General features: G+C 41.6%; 1 protein-coding gene across 16 annotated transcripts in view; it reads left to right on the forward strand.

The window, feature by feature from the left end:
- Nucleotides 1-22,600, forward strand: part of TENM3 (teneurin transmembrane protein 3) — a 1,294,211-nt gene that overhangs the window by 821,546 nt on the left and 450,065 nt on the right. For all 16 annotated transcript variants that reach the window (XM_086703136.1, XM_086703140.1, XM_086703142.1 and 13 more), the window contains one exon: nt 15,787-16,093. In XM_086703136.1, the coding sequence (XP_086559262.1) occupies nt 15,862-16,093 (232 nt within the window). In that variant the 5' untranslated portion in view covers nt 15,787-15,861. The remainder of the gene's footprint in view (nt 1-15,786; nt 16,094-22,600) is intronic.

Genomic DNA, 22,600 nt, shown 5'->3' on the forward strand with positions numbered 1-22,600 from the left:
ATGGCAAGTTGAATTATTTTAAAGCGAAGCCACAGTAGCCAAAATTGGATCCTGTTTTTCTCAACGGTGACTGCCGCGTTCTAGTAATGCCTTTCTTTCAAGAAACACAGACCAAATTGACTTACTCCCAAGTGGTGTTGCGGTTTAATGTTGATGGAGTAGCCACAATTTACTAGCTTACCTGGAAAGTGTGGTTTTTAACAATTGTCTAGAACACATCATCAAGGTATGAAATACAGTGGCAAAAGTCCAGCTTCTCTGCTTGGCAGGTAGTCAACGGGAAACCAAGGAAACTGAGTTTCTCTCTGTGCCTGTTGGCATACTCTCGTAGGCAATGCCTTTTTGTGGTCAGGGAGAGCGTTGAAAGAATCCGACTTCAGCAGACATCTGAGAAGGCAACAATTTTATCTGCTGCCTAGGTCCGTTTTAATCTGTGCCTTGGCTTATAACTACCACTAGTAAGTAACAGCATGGAAAAAAAATGTTTTTGATTGAGCCACTTTCTCCAGAGCTGTCGTGCTAAGTAGCGCAAGGGGCCTCCTTTCAGCAGACAGAGCCATCCTCATTGTGGACAATGCCCACCTTTGGGCGGGGCGACAGCAGAGTGTGGTCGGATTGCAGACCCCCACTCACCCCTCAGCAGGTGTCCCTGACATGGGAGGCCTGGATCAGGCCCTAGGTACCTGACTCATACGACTTTTTATACACACTATAAATTATGCATGTATTTGTCTTTGTGACGTAGAACGTTCAGGAAATCAGAACAGCTGACTAATTGGATACACTTCTTCTATTTTCCTTAGACTGTTTGGCAACATTTATACCAAGTCAAAATATTTTGAGTGTATTATACATATGCACTTTAAGGTGTTTAAGTAAACTTGAGATGTCAAAACATTACATTTCTGTGTGAGCCTATATACCAAGTCAAGCATATTTATGCACCCTGATAGTGTTGCATTAAAAATTATTTAGAAAGAGACAATAGACACCGAAGAAGAAAAATATTAAAGAATTGAATCTTCTAGCATGGGTGCACGGCCTACCCGCCAGACGGGCTATAAAAATGTTGTGTTTTTTTTTTTCCCCCCACACCCATAGAGGCTGAGGCCAGACCTGACCCAGCCTCTGCAGTATCCATAGCAAGCTAAGAAGGTTGACCTGGTTCTCTGGGCACTCTGGACCCTAAGACAGAACCCAAAGGTGCTTTGAAACCCTGGAGCAACTCTGGAATCTCCGTCCATGTCTCCCTCCTCCCTCCACAGGGAAAAGGCAAGTTGAGTGAGCCCCTCACCTCCAGCACTGAACCAGAATTTCCTGCTCCCCAGGGGTCTGTGAAGAAGGTGCCATTTGGCCAGTTTGGTGCTTTTCAGATTGAGATGAAAGCTATCTGCTGGGCAGGAGACAGAGGATATGTTTATTACAGTAATTTTGCCTGTGGGTTACAGAGGCATGAATAACTGTAGTTATCCTTTATTCTCCGAGTACTTGTGGGTACTTATCAGGTCTCCACCTAGTTGTTACTAAAATAAACCTCACATAGTTCTTTCAATCTGGAGACTCTTAATCAGTTTCATTGCCCCTCTTGAAAGTTTTTCCAGTGTTGGCCCCCTGCTTCCTGCTACCGAGACGTAAATATTTGGATAATGTTATAGATGAAGTCATTTGAAAATTATCAGTGTGGGAACTATTTTTTTTTTCTCATTTGATGGCCTAGTGTTTTTGAAGAAGCTCACAAAAATTCAAAACCTAAATCCCATTCAAACATTTGGCAAAATACCATTTTCACCCCAGCTACAGTATCACCCCTTGCTCTCAACTTTATAGAACTGGGCTTTTATGCATTTTCTCCACCCCAGCTTCCTCAGAAAAGCCTAATGATCCTGGATGCTATTCTTGGACACTGGACATGTTTTTGAATTTAATTATGATAACTGGCCCTTATCAAGCAGACATTATATTATATGCCAATCACGGTGCTAAATGCTTTTAAGACTTTATCTCATGTAATCCTCATAATACTTCTGTAAGAAAGACAGTGTCATATGCATTGTAGAGAATAAAATACAGGAAACCGAATCTCAGCGACGTTGAGTAACCTGTCCAAGGTCATAGGACACATACACTGTGAATTGTGGAGCTAGACTGTAACATAGATCTGTCAGATCCAAAACCTGTCCTGTATTTCCGCCTAGTTGTGGCTGTATAGATTTCTTCTTAGTTGGAACACCCAGTGTGAGAATTTGTTGGTCCAGAACCATATTCCTCTCTCTCTCTGAGGTCCGTTGTCTTCTGTGCAGACTTATGTTGGCAGGCGGGCTTTCTCCCATGGTGACAGAAATGTAGACGAGAGCCACATACACATCCCCACAGAAGTAACTCCACATTTGCCGGTCTGAGTAGGTGCATTCCGGAGAGTTTTATTACATGTCCTGGAGCTAACCTTATTGGCCTGCGTCAGGCCACATGTTCATTCCTGAGCCAGTCACTGAGATGCCTGGAAGGCAGTTCCCCTAACCCCAGGACTGGGGTCTGCTCCATCTCAACCTCTGGAAACCATCACCGGAGGCAAGCGCTTATTCCGAGAAATACGAGGCATACAAAAAAATTCATGTGACCACACTGGCTGTAATTTAGGAGAGCCTCGTCCTCTGGTAACTAAACCACATGGGCTGGGAGACCAGCCAAGGTGACTGTGTCCTCCTATGAAAACATAGCCTCACAGTAAGGTATCATCTGTTTCTTCCTTAACCGTCTTTCCTTGAACACAAGCTAGAAAATGTTTCCAGTGTATTTTATCCTTTTAAGTTGGTCTTGAATGTTTCACCTTTCTCTGCTCAGGTGAATTTCACGTGGCTTTTCCTGTTGCTGCCCCAGTCCTGTGATCTCTGCAAATTTAATTGTCATGGTCTTTTCAACATGGCAGCCTTCATTGACTTTCTTAATCCCGGATCTGTTGACATCCTGACATCGGTTGTCAAACTCTTTGCTATCATTTCTCTCTCTCTCTCTCTCTCTCTCCCTCCTTCCCTCCCTCCCCCTCTTTTGTTTTCAACCTATTGAAAAATTTGTTTTTGTGATAGCTTAAAGCCCCTTTTTGTTCTAAGGTTTGGAAGTATAGTCTAGTACTTAAGAGTCTGGATTTGGAATTACACCGAAAGATGTTCAGATTCCACTCAGCCACTTCCAGACTCTGTGACCTTGGACAAGTCTGTTAACCTCTCTGAGCCTTAGTTCTCTCATGTGAAAATGGGGTTTATAATTCTTACCTAGCAGGGTTGCTGTGCAGATTGAGTGAGGTCATATATGTAAAGCACCTGGCATATTTTAAGCACTCAGTAATCAAGATTGAAATTAATAATTAATCAAGGAGCTTTTATGCCCACTCTTCAAGAGAAGAAAATGCTCTGCACTTAGGGAAATAGTATTAGCTCTTCATTTAAGAAGCTTGTCCAGTTTTACATGGCAGTCCCAACTGTCACCCAGTCAGTAACCCCCATTTTTGAGTCCCGCTGATGATACAGCAAGCGTATCGTTGTTGTGAAGCCATCTAAAGTCTTGCTTATGTTTTTCTCAGTGTGATGAAGAGCTTGGATTTGGAGTTGATGTTGCACAGGTCTTACAGTCTGGCATCCTTTCAAAGGAGTAAATGGAAGAGCCGGCTATGAAAATCTGAGTCCCACCCTCACCACTCACTGGTTGTCTGACGTGGAATTTTTTATTAATTTCTCATATTCCCTCATCAGTAAAACTGGTAAATCACACACCCTTGACAGGCTGTGATTAGAAGCAGAAATACAGTGCGTAAAATACCTAGCCTAGAAAAGTGTTCAGTAAATGGAGGTTGTTGCTGTCATCGTGTATTTGGCCGTGACCGGCATGTCCGCCGAGGTGAGCGTGTTCATTTGAAGATGGAACGACAGTCTAGTCTGTGACCCGGTTCAATCAGAACAATACATGGGGTGATAGCAAAGTTACCTCTTTTTTTTTTTTAACCTAGTGTATATTTGAGGCCATTTGGATAACACAGTATCGTCTACATGACCCCTAACTGTTTCCTTGATTTTTCCTTTGAACAAGATAAGATCGCAGGCAAAGTTTCAAAGGCCTGGCTCATGCAGAAGCACAGAGGAATACAGTGGTGGCCTCTCTATTCAGGGTTCTGGTTAAAACATCGTAAAAATACTTAAATAGACATGATGGGTATCCAGGCGGACAGGCAAATTGAGAGATGTTATTTACACTTCACCCTAAAAGTCTGCGAGGTGAGAAAGCTACATTCAGCGCAGCCGTATTTGGACCCCAGTGCCTTTTCCCATCTGTTCAAAATATGGAGATTAGGGCCTTTTCGCCGCCATTACTGGTGCAGGTGTTATCATAAACTACGTGACGGTATTAATACATATTACTGGTATATTACAATTGTCCATAATTGTTCTCAGGAAAAACAGAATCAATTTTAATGTCAAACCGTACAAGTGAATTGCTTTAGTTGTTTTTAAATCATAGAATAATATTCTTACTTCACCTTATGGGGTAAATTAGCCCTCATTATCCATATTTTTTTCCTTTTTTGATCATTTCCAGTTTCTGTTTCCTTCTCTATATAAATAATTTTAAAAGAATTTTTAATGATTTGATGAGGTTTAAGCCACTCTTCTTATAGCCTAAGGCAGTGTTCTATATATTTTCCAATTAGAAATTTCCCAGTATTCACACTTATTCAGTAGCTATTTTAGTATATTACTCCTATTTGCTTCATTATCTAAGTTTGCATATTTGCTATCTATGATAAAGCATGGAGAATAATTTTGACTTTTAAAACAGCAGCCTTCCAGGACACGTGGGTGACTCAGTTGGTTAAGCATCCAACTTTGGCTCAGGTCATGATATCACGGTAGGTGAGTTTGAGTCCCACATCAGGCTCTGTGATGACAGTTCAGAGCCTGGAGCCTGCTTCAGATTCTGTGTCTCCCTCCCTCTCTCTCTGCCTCTCCTCCTCTCTCTCTCTCTCTCTCTCTCAAAAATAAAACACACATTAAAAGAAAAGATTTAGGGGCATCTGGGTGGCTCAGTTGGTTAAGCATCCAACTTCAACTCAGGTCATGATCTCACGGTTCGTGAGTTCGAGCCCTCCATCAGGCTCTGTGCTGACAGCTCAGAGGCTTGAGCCTACCTCAGATTCTGTGTTTCCCTCTCTCTCTTCCCTTCCCCTGCTCGTGCTCTCTTTCTCTCTCTCTAAAATGAACAAAAATTTTTTAAAAATTTTAAAAAATTTAAAACAACCTTCCTATTTATTATTGTTAAAATAGACATAACTGTATCTTCAGTCAAATGAAAATGTTCACAACATTAAGTAGAAATGGGTTGTGAGATCATCTATATTAAAATGCATGTGATACATACATATATTCATACACGTACATGTACACACACACATGGAAAAAAAAATCCAAAAATGTGGACTCACAAAAGATCAAGAGAGTAGTAATTTTAATGTTTTCCTTCTGGAGGGGGGTGGGCACTCATCTGTACTTTCTAGTTTCCACAAAGAACAAATATTACTGCTTCACACATGGTTTAAATTAAAGAAAAGCATGAATTGGTATTGCTCATTAATTAGTGTTTAGGGATGGTCCTCCCCATGTGTCTCAGAGGTGTCCCTCTCCACCATCTGCTCAAGCCAGCAACCTGCCAGTCATTCTCAGCTCCGCCCTTTTCCTCACTCTTGTTTCAGCCCATCCCAAGTCTTGCTGATGCCACGTCGATCTCTCATATCCATCCACCTCTCTAAATCTTCACTGCCTTTTCAGTTTCCATAGTCCACGCTAGCATTCTCTGGCCTGGACTTCCGTAACAATCTACCAACAGTTTTCCTGTTTCCACTCCAGATCTCCCTCTTCCCTGTTCTCATACTTCAGGTGGAGGGATCACATCAAACTGTAAATCTGATTGGTCACATCAGTGCCCCATTTCACTCTCCAGTGGTCACCATGTTTGGTGCACTCTGGGTGAGACCCATTAGCTTATGTAATGAAGCTCTGCACCTGGCCAGCAAGTTTCCTCTGGACTCATGTCTCCTTACTCACTTTGCCCCAACCCGTGGACACTTGTCCATCCAGGTGTTCTCTGCCTGCAGGCATTTGTTTGAACAGGTTATTCTCTCAGCCCGCCTGGTATGTCCTCAAGTCCTTTCCTGTGACACACATGCTTGTGGCCAGGCTAAACCCTATTCATCCTGTGGATCTCAACCTAAATGTCATTTAAGAGAGCTCTTCTTTGGGCTCTCCATTTCCATTAGACCCCACTTTCTATTCTCTGTCTTTACAACTTGTAATTTTTTGCAGTTTTTGTTACACTTTTTTTTTTTTTTTAATTTTTTTTTTTTCAACATTTATTTATTTTTGGGACAGAGAGAGACAGAGCATGAACGGGGGAGGGGCAGAGAGAGAGGGAGACACAGAATCGGAAACAGGCTCCAGGCTCTGAGCCATCAGCCCAGAGCCTGATGCGGGGCTCGAACTCACGGACCGCGAGATTGTGACCTGGCTGAAGTCGGAGGCTTAACCGACTGCGCCACCCAGGCGCCCCGTTACACTTTTAATCGTATATTTATTTTTGTGATTATTTAACCATCCTCTCCCTTTTCAGATTGAAAGAGGGTAAAGACTGTGTCTTGTTCATCTCTACGTTTTCGGTGCCTCTCACCATGCCTGCCATGTATGATGAGTGAATCAAAAAATTACAAAACACTATTCCTTGTGCACCGTTTTATGCTAATGCATGAAAATCACCCCATTCTTTTGAATTGCTGGTGAATGTTCCTCCAACTGATCTTGCCTTGCTTTTTCATACAAGCTAACAATCTTTGTCTTCTAACTGGTGTGTGAAGATCATTTATTTTTATATTTAATGTGATTGCTGATATGCTTAGGTTTCTCTTTTTCCACTTACTGTTAACCTTTTTGTGTCTTTATGTTTAAGTGTGTTACTTGGTAGCAGCATATACTTTTTTTTTTAAACCAATCTGAAAATCTCTGCCTTGTGTGGGATATCTAGACCATTTACATTTAATGTGATTATTGGCCTAATTAGACTTAAGTCTACCAACTTGCTGTTTGTATTTGTTCTGCCCCATATAATCTTTGATCCTCTTCTCCTACTTTCATTGGACTAGTCAAATAGTTTTGATGCTTCCAGTTTTTACGATTCTGTTATTTCTTTTAGTGGGATACTCTGGTTTCTCTTCAGATCATATAAATCTTTCGCCTTTTACTATTATTTCTTTTGTTGGACTATTAGATACAATTCTCAGTTTTGTTATTATAGTGGTTGCTTTAGGGTTGAAAGTGTACATCTTACACTGTGTCTCCTGAGGTGATGCCGCTTCACATATAGTATGAAAACCTTACAATAGTATACTATCTCCTCTCTGTTCCTTTATGCTGCTGTTGCAATATACTTTATTTACACATGTTATAAAATTCACAATATACTGTTACGGTTTTTATGCAACCAGCCATCTTTTAAAGAGATTTAAATAATAAGAAAACTATCATACATTTATCCATATAGCTGCCACTTCCAAGTGCTAGTGATTCCTTTGTGGAGATCCATATTTCTATTTGATGTTCTTTTCCTTCTACTTAGTTTCCTTTGCATTTCCTATAATGAGAGCCTCTAGGTGGTCAACTTTTACACATCAGAAGATGTAGTTATTTTGCCTTAATTTGTGAGAGATATTTTCATTGGTTATGGAATTCTAGAATGACAGTTTTTTTTTTCCTCTCGGCGTTTTAAAGAGCTTACTCTTCTGTCTTCTTGCTTACGTTACTTCCAACATGGAACTCTATATGGAATGTGCCTTTTTCCTGGATCTGCTTTTAAGACTTGCTCTTAAGTTAATTTTTTTTAAGTTTATGTATTTATTCTGAGAGTGAGAAAGAGATCACTAGCAGGAGAAGGGCAGAGACAGAATCCCAAACAGGCTCCACACTGGCAGTGCAGAGCCCAAAGCAGGATGTGAACCCGTGAACCGTGAGATCATAATCTGAGCTGAACCAAGAGTCAGACGCTTCCCAAACTGAGCCACTCAGGCACCCCAGGACTTTCTCTTATCACTGTTTTCTTTTTAAAAATAATTTAAATTACAACCAAATGCCTGGGCATAATTTATTTATATTTCTTGTGCTTGGTGTTTGCTGAGCTTCTGGGAATCTGTGGATTTATAGCGTTTATCAAATTTGAGGATTTTCCAGTTATTATTTCTTCACATTTTTTTTTCTGTTGACTTCTCCCTTTCTTCCCCTTTAGGGACTCCAATCAAATCTATATTGGCCACTTGAAGTAATCCTACATCTCACTAATGACATATTTATTTATTTATTCTCTTTCTCTGTGCTTCATTTTGTATATCTTCTATTACTATATCTTTAAGTCTTTTTACCTTCTCTTTGGCAGTGTCGAAAAACTGCGTATCCAGTGTATTTTCCATCTCAGACATGGTGGTTTCCTCTCTAGAAGTTTGATTTGGGTCTCCTTTTTATATCCTCCCTGTCTCCTTTTAATATTTTGAACATGTTTAACTCAGTTATAATAGCTGTTTTTGTGTCCTTTTCTATTAGTTCCAACACCTGTGTCAGCTCTGAGTCTGTTCCAATTGATCGATTTTTTCCCCCTCATTATTTTCCTGCTTCTTGGCATGCCAGAGATCTTTGATCGTAGGCCAGACATTGTGAATTTCACCTTGTTGAGTGTTAGACATTTTTGCACTCCTATAACGTTCTTCAGCTTTGTTGTGGAATAGTTAAGCTACTTGAAAACAGTTTGATCTCCCTGGCCTTGCTTTGAAGACTTTTCAGAGGAGACCAGTACCATGTTTAGTTTAGTGCTAAATTATTCCCCACAACTGAGGTGAGACCTTCCTAAGTAAATTGCCTAGTAAATTACGAGGTTTTTCCCATCTGACTAGTGGGAATATACGCTACTCTTGTCCTTGTGTGAGCTCTGGGTACCGTTTCCTGTAATTTGGTGATCCTTTAGAAGGGCAGTTTTGCACCCACAAGACATTTGGTAACGTCTGAAGGTATCTTTTATTGTCACGAATGTGAATGCGACTGGTATCTAGTGGATAGAGGCTGAGTGCGGCTAAATATCCTACTGTCGGATTTTCCCCACAAGAAGGAACTTTTCCATGTAAAATGTTAATAATGTTGAGGTTGAGAAGCTCTGTTACAGTCCTTCCAAACTGCTCTTTCTCTGGCCTGCAGTAGTCTCATCTACACGTGCTGACCAGCACTCTGCTGAACTCTCAAGAAACACCCTTTGCCATCCTCCAGAGTTCTTTCTCCATGCAGCTCTCTCATCTACCGGATTCTCAGCTCTGCCTATTCAGGTTAGGAAGTCTGCGGTGCTCTTCCTGCGTTCTTCCTCCTGTCCTGTAGCCTAGAAACTATTGAGGTAGTGAGCAAGGGTAATCAAGGACTCGGCGTGTTTGTTTCCCATTTCTCAAGGTTCTCTCTGTGTCAATGTCTTGAAAACTCTGTTTCATGTATTTTGTCAGTTTTACTGTTGTTGTTATTTTAGGCAAGAGGGTAAATCCAGGTCCTGTTCCTCTATCTTGGCCAGAAGCAGAAGCTGACTTATTTATTATAGTTATCAAATGTCATGTTTAAAGAAAGAAACTTGCCTTGGCTTAACCTGCTCAACCACTCATTATCCACTATACTTTTTCTGTATCTGTATCTTCTCTACAAGCATCACTGTTGTCTTTCCCCGTATTTCTTCCCACAGCTTTGTTTGTGCTTTAACTTCGCGCCTCACACATGACATCTATAGTCACTTACATTCTTCTGTTTAAAACTGCAAGCTCAAATTTTAGTTATGCTTGAATTTGGCATCACAAAAAAAAATCATTTCATATGATTTTATTTTTGCACTTAATTATTTTAATTCTTTGACTTGTAAATTTGCCTCCAGAAACAAGATTTCCTCTAAAATGAACAATAGCGATTGATTTCCTCTTGTGTTCAATTGGCATTAATCTAGCTCTTCAATAAAGGAAACACTTAGAAATTCTTACAGCGTGCAAAGTTGTATTTACTGTTTAATTATCATAATTGGTAATAAATCATAAATTCTACCTTATTAGGGAAAACGTGAATTGTGAATAATAAAAGGTAAAATTTTCCTAGTGTTATGTACAAATAGCTTAATTTAGATCTTTAATCAAAAATATGTTTGAGTAAATTAGTGTTTTTCTGAAGTCTGCTTATTCTTGTGGGTGAGCTTTTTCAAACTATTATAAAGACAGTTTGAGGAAGACATTCTGTGCAGAAGATATTCAAAGCGATGTTCAGGAATTTGTAATTCTTACAGAAAATAAGGAACAGTGGGAGCATGGGTGGAGTTTGACCAACAGGCTACCTAATCCTTTGTGTTTGAATATCTGTTTTTATTACAATTGCTGGATAGACACATAAGCTCCTAGAATTTTAGAAGTACAGATGATTTTAGGGATGTTTGTTACAAGCCTGATAAATTGTAATCGTTGACTGAAAGGTTTTAAAGATATACTGAGTCCAATTAAAATCAGATTGCTTCCTAAAGGTACAATTAAAAAATGTTCCTTTGGAATTAGGAACATGTTATGAAACAGTGTAAGAATGTTGTTAAGTTCTCTGGCCAAGTTTCAAGCAGGTTTGACTACTATCTGAAATAGACAATATGATCACCCCAGATCTGGTGTCCTGCCGGTTCATTTAGTCGATCAAATATTTGCAGGAAAAAATTGAGAAAACAATTAATTGAGAAAAATTAATAACCAAATAATAGAAATTTCTTTAAGACCAGCTGTGTTTTCCAGAGAGGTGCTATGGTTAGTAACGGAGTTGTTTTTCAAGGAAATGAACCCAATCAATTTGATGATGTTGTATACTTGCTGTAGCAAATTCAGTCAGAACTTTTTGGACAACTTTATTTCTAATCGTTTTCCTTATTGTTCAAATGCCTTGCCCACTGTTACAGCCATGATCCTGTTCATCAAATGCTTTATGCTGAATATGCACATAGTGACCCTCTTCCTGTGTAGGACTATGCAATCACCATCAAAGTGCTTCAACAATTTAGCACTGCTTAAACAGCTGCATTTTTTAACCTTCAAATCTGGAGCTGAGTGCAGAAGATAATGCACAACACTGCCTTTTGAAGTCATATTGAACTCATTGACTTCCATCAGAAGCGTATCAGTGGTTGCAAACATTACAGTGTAGATTGCATCCTTGAAGAGTTTGAACTATGCACAAAAATGGAAAGACAAATGCAAAAGCCTTTTTATTGTTTGGAATCTCTAGGATCAAACGTCTTTGTCTTTGATAGTATATTTGAATACGGTATCTTCATTTATCATGGCACTTCAGAATTGCTTCACAAATAAAGAAAAGTCAGATATTTGGTGCTAGAGATGTTCTATAAAGCTCAAGAATACCTAAAATTATCTTTTTATTAGGCGTCTATTAACATGTAATTGATTTATAAATATTGGTAACCTTACCATGTGGACGCATCTTTACTATTGATGGTATATGTTTGTATTACAACGTTAAAGAACTTATTGATCATCTTATTTGCAAGATTGCGAACTTGTATCATGGGCTATATAATAAAGAGAAGACATTTCACATTCAAAGCTCCAAAGGGACAATGAAGGACAGAATGGAAATATGAATGATGTCAGACCTTGATCATTTTGCATATAAAGGGCCGGAGAGTAAATACTTTAAACTTTGCAGGCCATCAGGTCTCTGCATTAGTAACAAACTACACACACTCAGTGGCTTAGAACAAGAAGTTCTGGAGACAACAAGTCTGAAAACTAAGGTACTGGCTGTACCATGCTTTCTCTGAAGTTCTCGGGAAGAATCTGTTCCATGTGTCTCCCCCAGCTTCTGCCATTTGCTGGCAACCCTTAGCTTGTAGCTACGTCACTCAGCCTCTGCCTTTGTCCTCACGTGGCCCTCTTTCCTGTGTGTCTCCATGTCTCTGGATCCAAATCTCCCTGTCCCGTCTCTTATGAAGTCACCAATCACTAGATTTAGGACCCATCCTAATCCAACATAACCTCATCTTAACTTGATTGCAACTCCAGAGACCATACTTCCAGATAAGGTCACAGTCCCAGGTACTAGGTGTTAAGACCTCAATATATCTTTTTGGGAGACACAATTCACTTCACTAAAGTCTCTGTTGCAGCCATTCAACTCTGTCTTTGTAGCAAGAACGCAGCCAAGGACAAGACATAAACAAATACATGTGCTGCGTTCCCATAAAATTTTATTTACAAAAACGGATAATAGGTCAGATTTGGCTGGTGTACTAGAGTTTACCAATGCCTGGTCTAACTAACTGAAGCAAAATTGCAGCGGGGTGGGGGGGAGGGCGGGAATATCCCCTTGCTTTAATCAGTTCATTTTTAAAGTGTAGAAATGCAAACATGTGTGTATATGGCAACACTTATTTCAATTAATTTATTTTTATTTTTTAGTTTGGAGAGAGAGTGTGAGTGGGGGAGGGGAGCAGAGGGAGACAGAGAGAATCTTAAGCAGGCTTCATGCTCAGTATGGAGCCCAACACAGGGCTCGATCCCATGACCCTGGGATCATGATCTGAGCCTAAATCAAGAGTCGGACACTCAACTGACTGAGCCATCCAGGCTCAGTGCCTTAGCAGCACTTATCTTAAAATCGATGTCAACTCATGGCAAGAACTGAAACTTTCATAATAATTTCAAATCCCAAAGTTCTGTTACTAAAAATGCTTGAATTATGATATTTATTTGGTCAATTAGAAGTTTTTTGGTGGTCACTTAGTTATGAGAGTTGATATGGCTTTTCCTCCAAAGAGATCTAGACCACTTTAGAAACAAGATTTTCCTCGAACTCAGACTTATATATTTGTTCTATTGGAAAGAACGTACCTGCTTCCCCTCAGTAGAAGTATGTTCCATGAGGGCAATGACATCATTTTATTTAATGGTGTGTCCTCAGCACATAAAAGAGAGCCTAAATACATAATAATAATTCAATAAATATTTACCTAAAGTAAATATTTGTTTTCCCTGGACTAAAGAGAGTGAATTGGTATGTTGTTTTAACCATGTTATACAAAAATATGCCCTGTTATCACATCTTGAAATTATTTATTGTCTTAAACTCATAGAAGAGCTACAATAAGAGAAATCCAATTTCTATTAAGAGCTATTGGAAGAATTTGTGAAGAGAATAATGGGGTAATGAATCAGAAGGGATCAGTGAAAAACATTAGTTTTCTTTATTTAATCAGATTCATGGAAAATCAGAAAAAAGGTAGAGAAGTCAAGATATATTTCAACAGCCGAGGGAAATATTAGCGACTTCTTTTAACAGCCCCACTTGATTCAATAGCAGGGAAATGTGGAAACCCATGTGAAGTAACTAACACTTCACAGGCAGTGTAGACGGGAGAAGATACAATTTGGTCAAAGAGGTAGCAGGGGGGGCACCTGGGTGGCTCAGTCGGTTAAGTATCTGGCCGTTGATCTCTGTTCAGGTCGTGATCTCAGGGTTTGAGCACGCATCAGGCTCTGAGCTGAGAGCGCAGAACCTGCTTGGGATTCTGTCTCACTCCCTTTCTCTCTGCTCCTCCCCTGCTCTCTCTCTGTCTCTCTTGCTCTCTCCCAAAATAAATAAACGTTAAAAAAAACAAAACAAAACAGGGCGCCTGGGTGGCTCAGTCGGTTAAGTGTCCAACTTTGGCTCGGGTCGTGATCTTGCGGTTTGTGAGTTCGAGCCCCGCGTCGGGCTCTGTGCTGACAGCTCGGAGCCTGGAGCCTGCTATGGATTCTGTGTCTCCCTCTCTCTCTCTGCCCCTCCCCCACTTGTGCTCTGTCTCTCTCTGTTTCTTAAAAATAAATAAATGTAAAAAAACTTTTTTTAATAAAACAAACAAACAAAAAAGAGGTAGCAGGAGGAACCCCCCCAGAGTTTCCAAGCATAGGCTCTGGAACTCTGTGACCAGGCCAACTCAGAATTTCACTACTATTCTTACTGCTGGATGGAAGGCAGAAATCAGAAAGTGAAAGGTAGAGGAGTCCTAATGTTGCTCAGACAGGAGAGACTTGTTGATAGCCTAGAGGTAAGCGGAGCCAACGTGGGAGAATCGGGAGCCAGCCCCGAGACACCATGTTGAAAGCACATTAAAGAGAGATGTGATGCGGATAACGATAGCCAAGGACCAAGAGAGAGGGAAGGATTCCTTGGGAGAGGGATTCTCCATGAGAAAAAAAAAAAAAAATGTAAATAGAAATCACGGTCCTAGGGATGTGGTACCGAAGAGAAGATCTGGGGCCACCAGAAATCCTTTGTTTCAAGCTGATTCTGGAATCACTCAAATAAAAAGTGAGTTGAAAGTTGGAGAGGAGTGGGAGCCACCACTGGAGGCCTTTGGGGACCTTCAGATGTAAGACAAAGACCAAGTGAGAAAGAGTAAAGACAAGGGAGGACCCCTTAAAATGCAGATTAGGGGCACCTGGCCGGCTCAGTCTGTGGAGGATGCCACTCCTGATCTTGGGGTCGTGAGTTTGAGCCCCACGTTGGGTGTAGAGAACGCTTACATAAAAAAATACACTTTAAAATAAGTAAAAAAAAATAAAATGCACATTAGACCTGGGAAGCCATCCCTCCTCAGGCCCAGTCACTTTTACCCCTGTCAGTTCAGCCAAATCAGGAAAGAGACAGTAGCTCAGCAAAGAAACGCACATGACCTTGTTCCTTCTGATTTAACTCTTGCTACTGGCCCTTGCAAAAACCTACCACCTCAAGTTAGCCACTTGAACTGCCTTTAAATCAGGATAGCATGGATTCAACCCACGTTCTAGAGAGGAAAATACATTTTTAGGAGAAGAGTAAGGGACAAGGATCAGTTTTTTCCATAGTTGAAGCTGTTTAGGTCCTCGAAACGTGAAAATTGTGTCCGCCGAAGAAAATGTCTTTGCAGAAATTTAAAAAATGCTCAATGTATTTGACAAAATTTCACGTCCAAAAAGCTCCCAATTTGCTTCTGCTCTTAAAAAAAAATCAAAGAAGTAAAAATAGTATACATTTTTGTTAGAAGAAAGAGAATTTATTTGTGAATGGCAAAAATGCTGTGAGAGAAAATTGTCCCATTGTGGAAAATTTAACAGGCATATTGGGGCCAACCTTTAGCTCGCTTCTGTAGTGAAATTTGATCTTGAGCTTAATTTTTTTTATTATTAAAGTGAAAAATCAGTTATAGTAGCTTGAACAAGCCTCCATAACACTCAGTAATAGAAAGTATGCCTCACTTCCTGGTACTACGGGACATTTTACAGTGATTTCACAAATTTTCACCGTTGTTGTTGTTGAAAGCAAGTTTTCTAGATAGGCCACAGTATTTCTTTTCACCATTCTCCACATTGAGAAGGATGTAGGGTGGTCAGATTTTAATAGCTTTTTTTAATGTTTATTAATTTTTGAGAGAGAGAGAGAGACAGAGTGCAGAGTGTGAGCAGGGGAGGGGCAGAGAGAGAGGGAGACACAGAATCCAAAGCAGGCTCCAGGCTCTGCGCTGTCAGCACGGAGCCCGACGCAGGTCTCGAACCCATGAACCGTGAGATCCTGACCTGAACTTCAGTTGGACGCTTGATGGACTGAGCCACCCAGGTGCCCCATAGGGTGGTCAGTTTTTAGATGAATGTTACGCTGACGTTATGCAAACCTTTTACCTTTGCAGAGAGGCCAATGCAAGTTGACCCGTGAGTGTAATCTGTGCCGACCAGGACTGATGTGCACCCAGAAGGAATGAAGTATGGATGTGAAAGAACGTAGGCCTTACTGCTCGCTGACCAAGAGCAGACGAGAAAAAGAACGGCGTTATACAAATTCCTCAGCAGACAATGAGGAGTGTAGGGTCCCCACGCAGAAGTCGTACAGTTCCAGTGAAACCTTGAAAGCTTTTGATCATGATTCTTCACGGCTGCTTTACGGAAACAGAGTAAAGGATTTGGTTCACAGAGAAGCAGACGAATACAGCAGACAAGGTAGGTCACTGGTCTCACAAAACAAGGCACACTCAGAAGGCGCCCCCTTGGAGGTGCCATGTTTTTCTCCTCTATAGGTGACATGATTATTTTCCAACTTGGATGTCTAGCCTCTGATTCAGATTTTTGAGAAACTAGATGGTCACGTAGTATTCCAGTTTAAAGGTAGAAAGCCACCTACAGACACATTGACCGCAGATAAGGGTACCGATTCATGTAGAGAATCACTGTGCACATATAAAAATTTTTTTAATGTTTATTTATTTATTTATTTATTGAGAGACAGACCGAGCGTAGGTGAGGGAGGGGCAGAGAGGGAGACACGGAATCCGAAGCAGGCTCCAGGCTCTGAAATCCCATGTCAGCACAGAGCCCGACACGGGGCTCGAACTCACGCACCGTGAGCTCATGACCTGAGCTGAAGTCGGACGCTGAACCGACTGAGCCCCCCAGGCGAGAATCACTGTGCACATTTTATATGTGAGGGGTGTGATTCTGCACACAGCCAGTGTTTGTGCATAAACTTGAGATCCAGGTCTCGTGGGCTCCCTCGCCCGTTCAGGAAGGTGCTCACGGACGTTTCTGCCGTTAGAACTGACGTAAGGGAATGGGAAAGGTTGACAAGCAAAGGCCTTTCACTCATTGAAAAGTGACAGTCCTAATTCTGAATTATCTCATGAGCCATGTAGCCCATGTGCTGATGTCTATCTGTTCATACAAGAGCCTGCTACTGAAGGGTTCAGGTTTCTCTCCGGCAGGCGATCTAGAACATTAAGGTTCTACCTTAAAACATCCTAGTGTCACATAATATAACCCGTTATGGTTTGGCCATTCACGTGTATTTGTTGAACGTTTTCATGCTCTGTTTTCTGTCTGTATACTCTACCAGTGAGTAATGACTTCTGTAACTTGCCTTCACAGTCTGAAACCTACCAATCTCCATGCTTTCAGACAGTAGCTTATTTTAAATTGGGCATCCCTAGGTTTTTGTTTTCTAATACATTTTTTGGAGATGCAGGCACGATTACTACTAATAAAAATAAAATCCTCTCCCATTTGTATTGCATAGTCAGTTTACACAGAACTTAGCATCCCTCAGCTATTTTAATCAGGAAATGAGGAAAAATAAATTAAACCGCAAATGTAAAGAATATATTCCTTCTTTCCCAGTCACCTTACAAACAGTGTGACCAACAGTATGATATTGAGCAAGCAACAAATTTCAGAAAAATAATGCAATAAATCATGCAGAAGTTTGGAAATTTTCCATGGTTCTCTTCTTCTCTCTATTGTGGAAAGAACCGTCCTAACTATATTGAAAGAACATTCACTCACCTAAATCAGTTTACCTCAAAGAAGACTCATTTGATTTGCTAAAGAGAGATTTTTTTTTCCCCCTGAAGGATATTTTACTAAAATTACAGGTATCATCGTTTATGAAATGGGATATGGTAGCTTGACATAGTAGGGTTTTTTTTTTTTTGAGATTCAGTTTTTTTAATGTTTATTTATTTATTTTTGAGAGAGAGAGTGAGCAGGAGAGGGGCAGAGAGAGAGAGAGGGAGACAGAGACTCCAAAGCAGGCTTTGCACTGTCAGCGGAGAGCCTGATGCAGGGCTCGAACTCACAACTGTGAGATGACTGTGACCTGAGCCGAAGTCAGACACTTAACCGACTGAGCCAGTTTTTAAGGGAAGATATAAGACATAATATTTGAGATACATACCCTCGGTAAGCCAAGGGACTTCTAAGTCCATTGCACGATGTCTTATAATTCCAAACCCAAGTGTTTTTTTTTTTCTTTCGTATTGTCTACACAGCTGACATAGATTATCAGGGTGCAGGTTCCACCAATTTAAAAAATAGTAGGTACTAGGAAATGCATGCAGTCTGAACCCGGTGTGAAGCCTTGCCTTTTGTAACAAAAACAACTAGTTTAGTGCCCTATCGGAAAAAAAAACAAAAAAAAAAAAAAACAAAAAAAACACAAAACAAAACAAAACATTGTGGAATACCATTAAAAGAAAAAAAAAAACCTCAGCACATGTGGCGTGATGCGTGGGGGAGGCTCATCTCCACCCCAAGCAAGCATTTCGTTTAGGCAGCACGAAGGATGCTCAAACGGGTTAAAAATAGCGAGCTGAAATTTTCACCTCCTAGGCAGCGCTAATCCAATGCAGACTGTTGTCGATGACATGGCCATACCATCTGCGGAAACCCTGGAACCACAGTTCTTAGGGGACCCAACAGTACTATTACTCAGCTTGTCGCCAGCCAGGCGGGGGGCGGGGGGGAGAAGAAGAGAGGCAGAGGGAAGAGAGAGTGAGCGAGGCAGCACGTGGAGGCGGCTTGTTGGGAGCAGCGGAAAGAAGCGGGGAGCAGAGGTTTAAGGGCCGGAGAGAAAGGAAAAGCAGGAGTGCGGTGTGTGCTCGGGCCCGCTTTCCACCTGACGTGTTCATCAATCAGGCCATATTGGAAACACGAATGGAATATACTGCTACGTATTGCTCATGTGCACTGATCCCTTGGTATGCTCCAGTCATGGCACTAGCCAGGTTTTACGTGCACCCTCCCAGTCCTTGGGTGAGATGGGTCCCAGTAGTGCCCTCCTTTGCCAAGTGGGGAGGCCTGACACCCCAGGGCTAGCGACAGCCGAGCTGGGGGCTTGAACCCGGGGCCGGTCTGCCCCTAGCGCTTGGCTTCCAACCTCTGTGCCGTGGCCAAAGCCGGAGAACGGGCAGTTCCGGGTCAGAATGCCCCTTTGCTTGATTGGTGCCAGTTGTGGCCCCTTTTGATGGTGTGGCTAGAGGGCAAGAAGGAAGACCGGAGACATCTTTAGGAGACTCAGCGATATGATTACTTGGGACCAGCTGGGATGAGCTTGAGGGAGAGGGAGCTATTGCAAACACTTTCTCTCTCCTGTGGTTGGATACAGGGAATGTGTAGCCAGAGCAGTAAATGTAGGAGAGAAGTGACGAAGGAAAGTTTGCTGTCGGATTCTGTTTTTCTCAAGCGAGCCTAATGAAAAATCCTCCTAGGCTTTTCTTTCCTTTGAACCTGACAAATGTCAATTTTTCCTCCCTGACCATTATGCTGTGGGATTAATTATTTAATTGACAAAATGTGCTTCCTGCCACAACTCCTGACATCATACACATAATAAAAATGAAAGATGAAAAAACGTTACTAGTAGCCAAAGATCTTTGAACCGATTCCAAAGAATCATGCTAATGTAGCTTGTCTGTGGGGTCCTAAAACAACTTGTCAATCCTCATTCTACTTTAAATGACACAGGCAAGGGCCCCTTCAGCCCAAGGAAGGGATACGTAGAGACCCCTGTGAATGCAATTACGTGGACCATTCAAACGTAGAAATATGATGCTTTTATGTCTCTTGACCGGTTTGGTGGCCTACTGTCCAACTTGATTTTTGTGGCTCTAGTGACTGCCAAGTGACTTTCATTAATTATGTATTCTGTTTAGAGACTGCAAAGCCGGGGATGGTTGTGTTTTCACAATAATGTGTCATGTGACCAGATCCCATATAGATCTCTTTCTCTGTCTCTTTCCAAATCTCTTCCTATGGTTTATTAGGTGATGGGAATAGTTGTTGTTTCAGCAGCTGTGGAACCCTCCGTAGGTGTGATGGGGTTAGGGTGACAATGACCTGTTTTGCATTCTTGGATACCATTTTCTTTGATTCAACTTTGAAGAGAATTTATCCTGTCAGGTCTGAGACACATTTCTCATGAAACAGCTGCATAAGATCATCCCACAGTTTTAGAGAAGTGATAAAGTAAGAGATCTTTTTTTTTTTTTCCTCTGCACTATGTGCATTCCTTGTAGCGTCCTCGACCGAACGAAAATATTTATCAACTCCAACAAGAAATGTTGGCCATGAGGGTGAATTTTGAAACAAGGCGACGTCTGGAAATAGGAACGCTTTTGTTCCGCAGAACCAGATGTCTGCAAAGCACCTCTGAGACAGTCTTAACCCAAAATGTTTACCAGTCAGTTATTGGTGTTGGGTGGTGAATTGCAGAATTTTAAAATGAAAAGATCACCATTCACTCCTCATTCATAGAATGGCGGTGGGGAGGGGGGTTATCTGTTTTTAAATTTGAACAACAGAGAGCATTATGTCTGTGTTTATACATTCCTGAAATCAAAATGGAACATACATCTGTAAAGTAGGAAAGGGAAGGAGGAAGGCAGGTTGACAAAGACAGGCGCTCATTGAACAGCTTGCTTCCGGTCCCCAAAACTCTCCTCTTTCCTTACCCCTGCTCCGGGGTTTGCCTTCTCTACCTGCTTATCGCTGTCAGCAGTGCCCAGCCGTCCCCAGTTCCCCCAAATATGGCTTCTGCTTCTCCCCTCATGACATTGCTCATCTAAGACTAGTTCAAGGGTAGCAGACCCCACAGGCCCTGATTTTTGACGGCTGCACCTCCTTAGTGGGCTGCATCCTGAGTTTATCTTCTGTACAAATATTCCAGATGCTCGGCCTCTCCCTTACCAAGGATAACTCTGTTCTGTGAAAGAAAAGAACATTAGAGGAGCAGTCCAGGGTTTCCTGTGACCCCGTGTCCAGGATTCCAGCGTTACGGTGGCTTGAATGAAGCCTCATCGACCCATCCCCCAGACAACTCCTTACTTGCTCTGAGCTGGACAGTGATCCAGGGTGCAAAGGAGATCTAAGATTCTACAGAGTCCCCGAAGGACAAAGCTGATGCAGGTAGTTTTTCCCTTTTGGTCGGATGAGCGCTCAGAATGGGGTGCAGCCCTGGGGTGAAGATCAGGAAGAAGGCTGTGACTTTGTGGCAGACAGAGACTGACCTGCCTCTCCATGGTCCTTCTGGGACTGAAAGTTGCCTTGCAAGAGCAGCTGGTTTCCTTGGCCCCTCAGGAGCTGAGGGAACCAACCAGATGGGTTTTCTCTGCTCTGATATTGGAGTGCCAGCCAAGGAAAACGGAGGGGAGAGATTTGTCTCTAGAGTCTAGCAGGACTTACCACTAAAGCACCCCCGGAAAGCCACAACGTGCTTAGCGGCACCCAAATTGCAGGAAGTGGGATAGGCTGCAAGACAAACCGGTCAGGAAGCTGCTGACGAACATGAGCAATGAAGATAGAGGAGGAAAACTTGAACCTAGATTAAAAAGCATATGAGTGCTTATAGAAATCCAAGTACCAAAAAAGGCAGCAACAAGAAAACCGACAGTAACCAGCAAATGCTAGGCTGGGAAGGCTGCCATTTGCATACGAAAAAATATAATAGATTAGTTGAAGAAAAGAGGGTGTTCACTGATCAAATCCGGATTCATAGTTTTGAAGACCAAGGAGAAGAAACAACTCAAAACAAGAAACCAAGTTCCAGGTAAAATTAAAAAGAAAACACATGTGTATATGCACCCCCCCTCACACATACACTCACCCCAACACACACCCCTAAGCTCATCCTAGAGAATTTTTTCACCTTAGAGAAAGAAGATATTTTATAAGCTTCTACAGAGAAAAAAAAAAAAAAAAACAACAAGTTGCTTTTCTTCTTGCTTACAAAAGAAGCAAAATGAATGTCTCACCTGCAACAATGAAAGGAGAAGACAGGGGCACCTGGGTGGCGCAGTCGGTTAAGCGTCCGACTTCAGCCAGGTCACGATCTCGCGGTCCGGGAGTTCGAGCCCCGCGTCAGGCTCTGGGCTGATGGCTCGGAGCCTGGAGCCTGTTTCTGATTCTGTGTCTCCCTCTCTCTCTGCCCCTCACCCGTTCATGCTCTCTCTCTGTCCCAAAAATAAATAAAAACGGAGAAAAAAAAAATTAAAAGAAAGGAGAAGACAGTACAATACCATCTACTGGGAGAGAAGAACTACAGCCCGGGGATCCTCTGTGCAAGGAAGACATCCTTCGTCTCTCAGAGTAAATTCAAGATAGTTGGGGACATGCAAAGATTGTACACGTGTCGTCTAAGAAAGCATTCAAAAAACAATACCGATGAAATCAACTCTGCAGTATGTATGTGGACAATTCCCAAATGACGATAACAGAACAACTGGAAATGTCTAGGCAACGCTACATGGGAGACCTTGAAAAAAGGCTAGACTAAAAAGTGATCACTTGTCTCAGCAATACCCAGGAGTTGGAGGAAAGTGGTAAGGAAAGTAAGAGTTCTGGAATCTCAGTCGAAAAGGGAGAGGGCGAAACAGGGGATAGGAGTTTTAGTAGAGAGAAATCATTGCTACTTTGCATTCAAATAATAATGAAAAACATGTTTTTGACTATGAATGTCAGGAAAGGGAGGTGATCATTAGAGGAAGGGAAAAACACAGTAGACCTACCTAATTAGCAGGAGGGAAAGGGAATGAATAGCAATCTGATCAACGTAGCAGAAACTGCTCCAAGGAAAAAGGGGAAACAAGTAAAATCATGAATAACCATAAAACAAGATGAAAGAAGGCAAATCTACTATACTACATATTACATGAAATGTAAATGCGCTGAGTTTGACATAAA

This window comes from Puma concolor, chromosome B1 (assembly GCF_028749965.1).
Source record: "Puma concolor isolate L17-30 chromosome B1, mPumCon1.1.hap2, whole genome shotgun sequence".
NCBI classification, from domain to species: domain Eukaryota; kingdom Metazoa; phylum Chordata; class Mammalia; order Carnivora; family Felidae; genus Puma; species Puma concolor.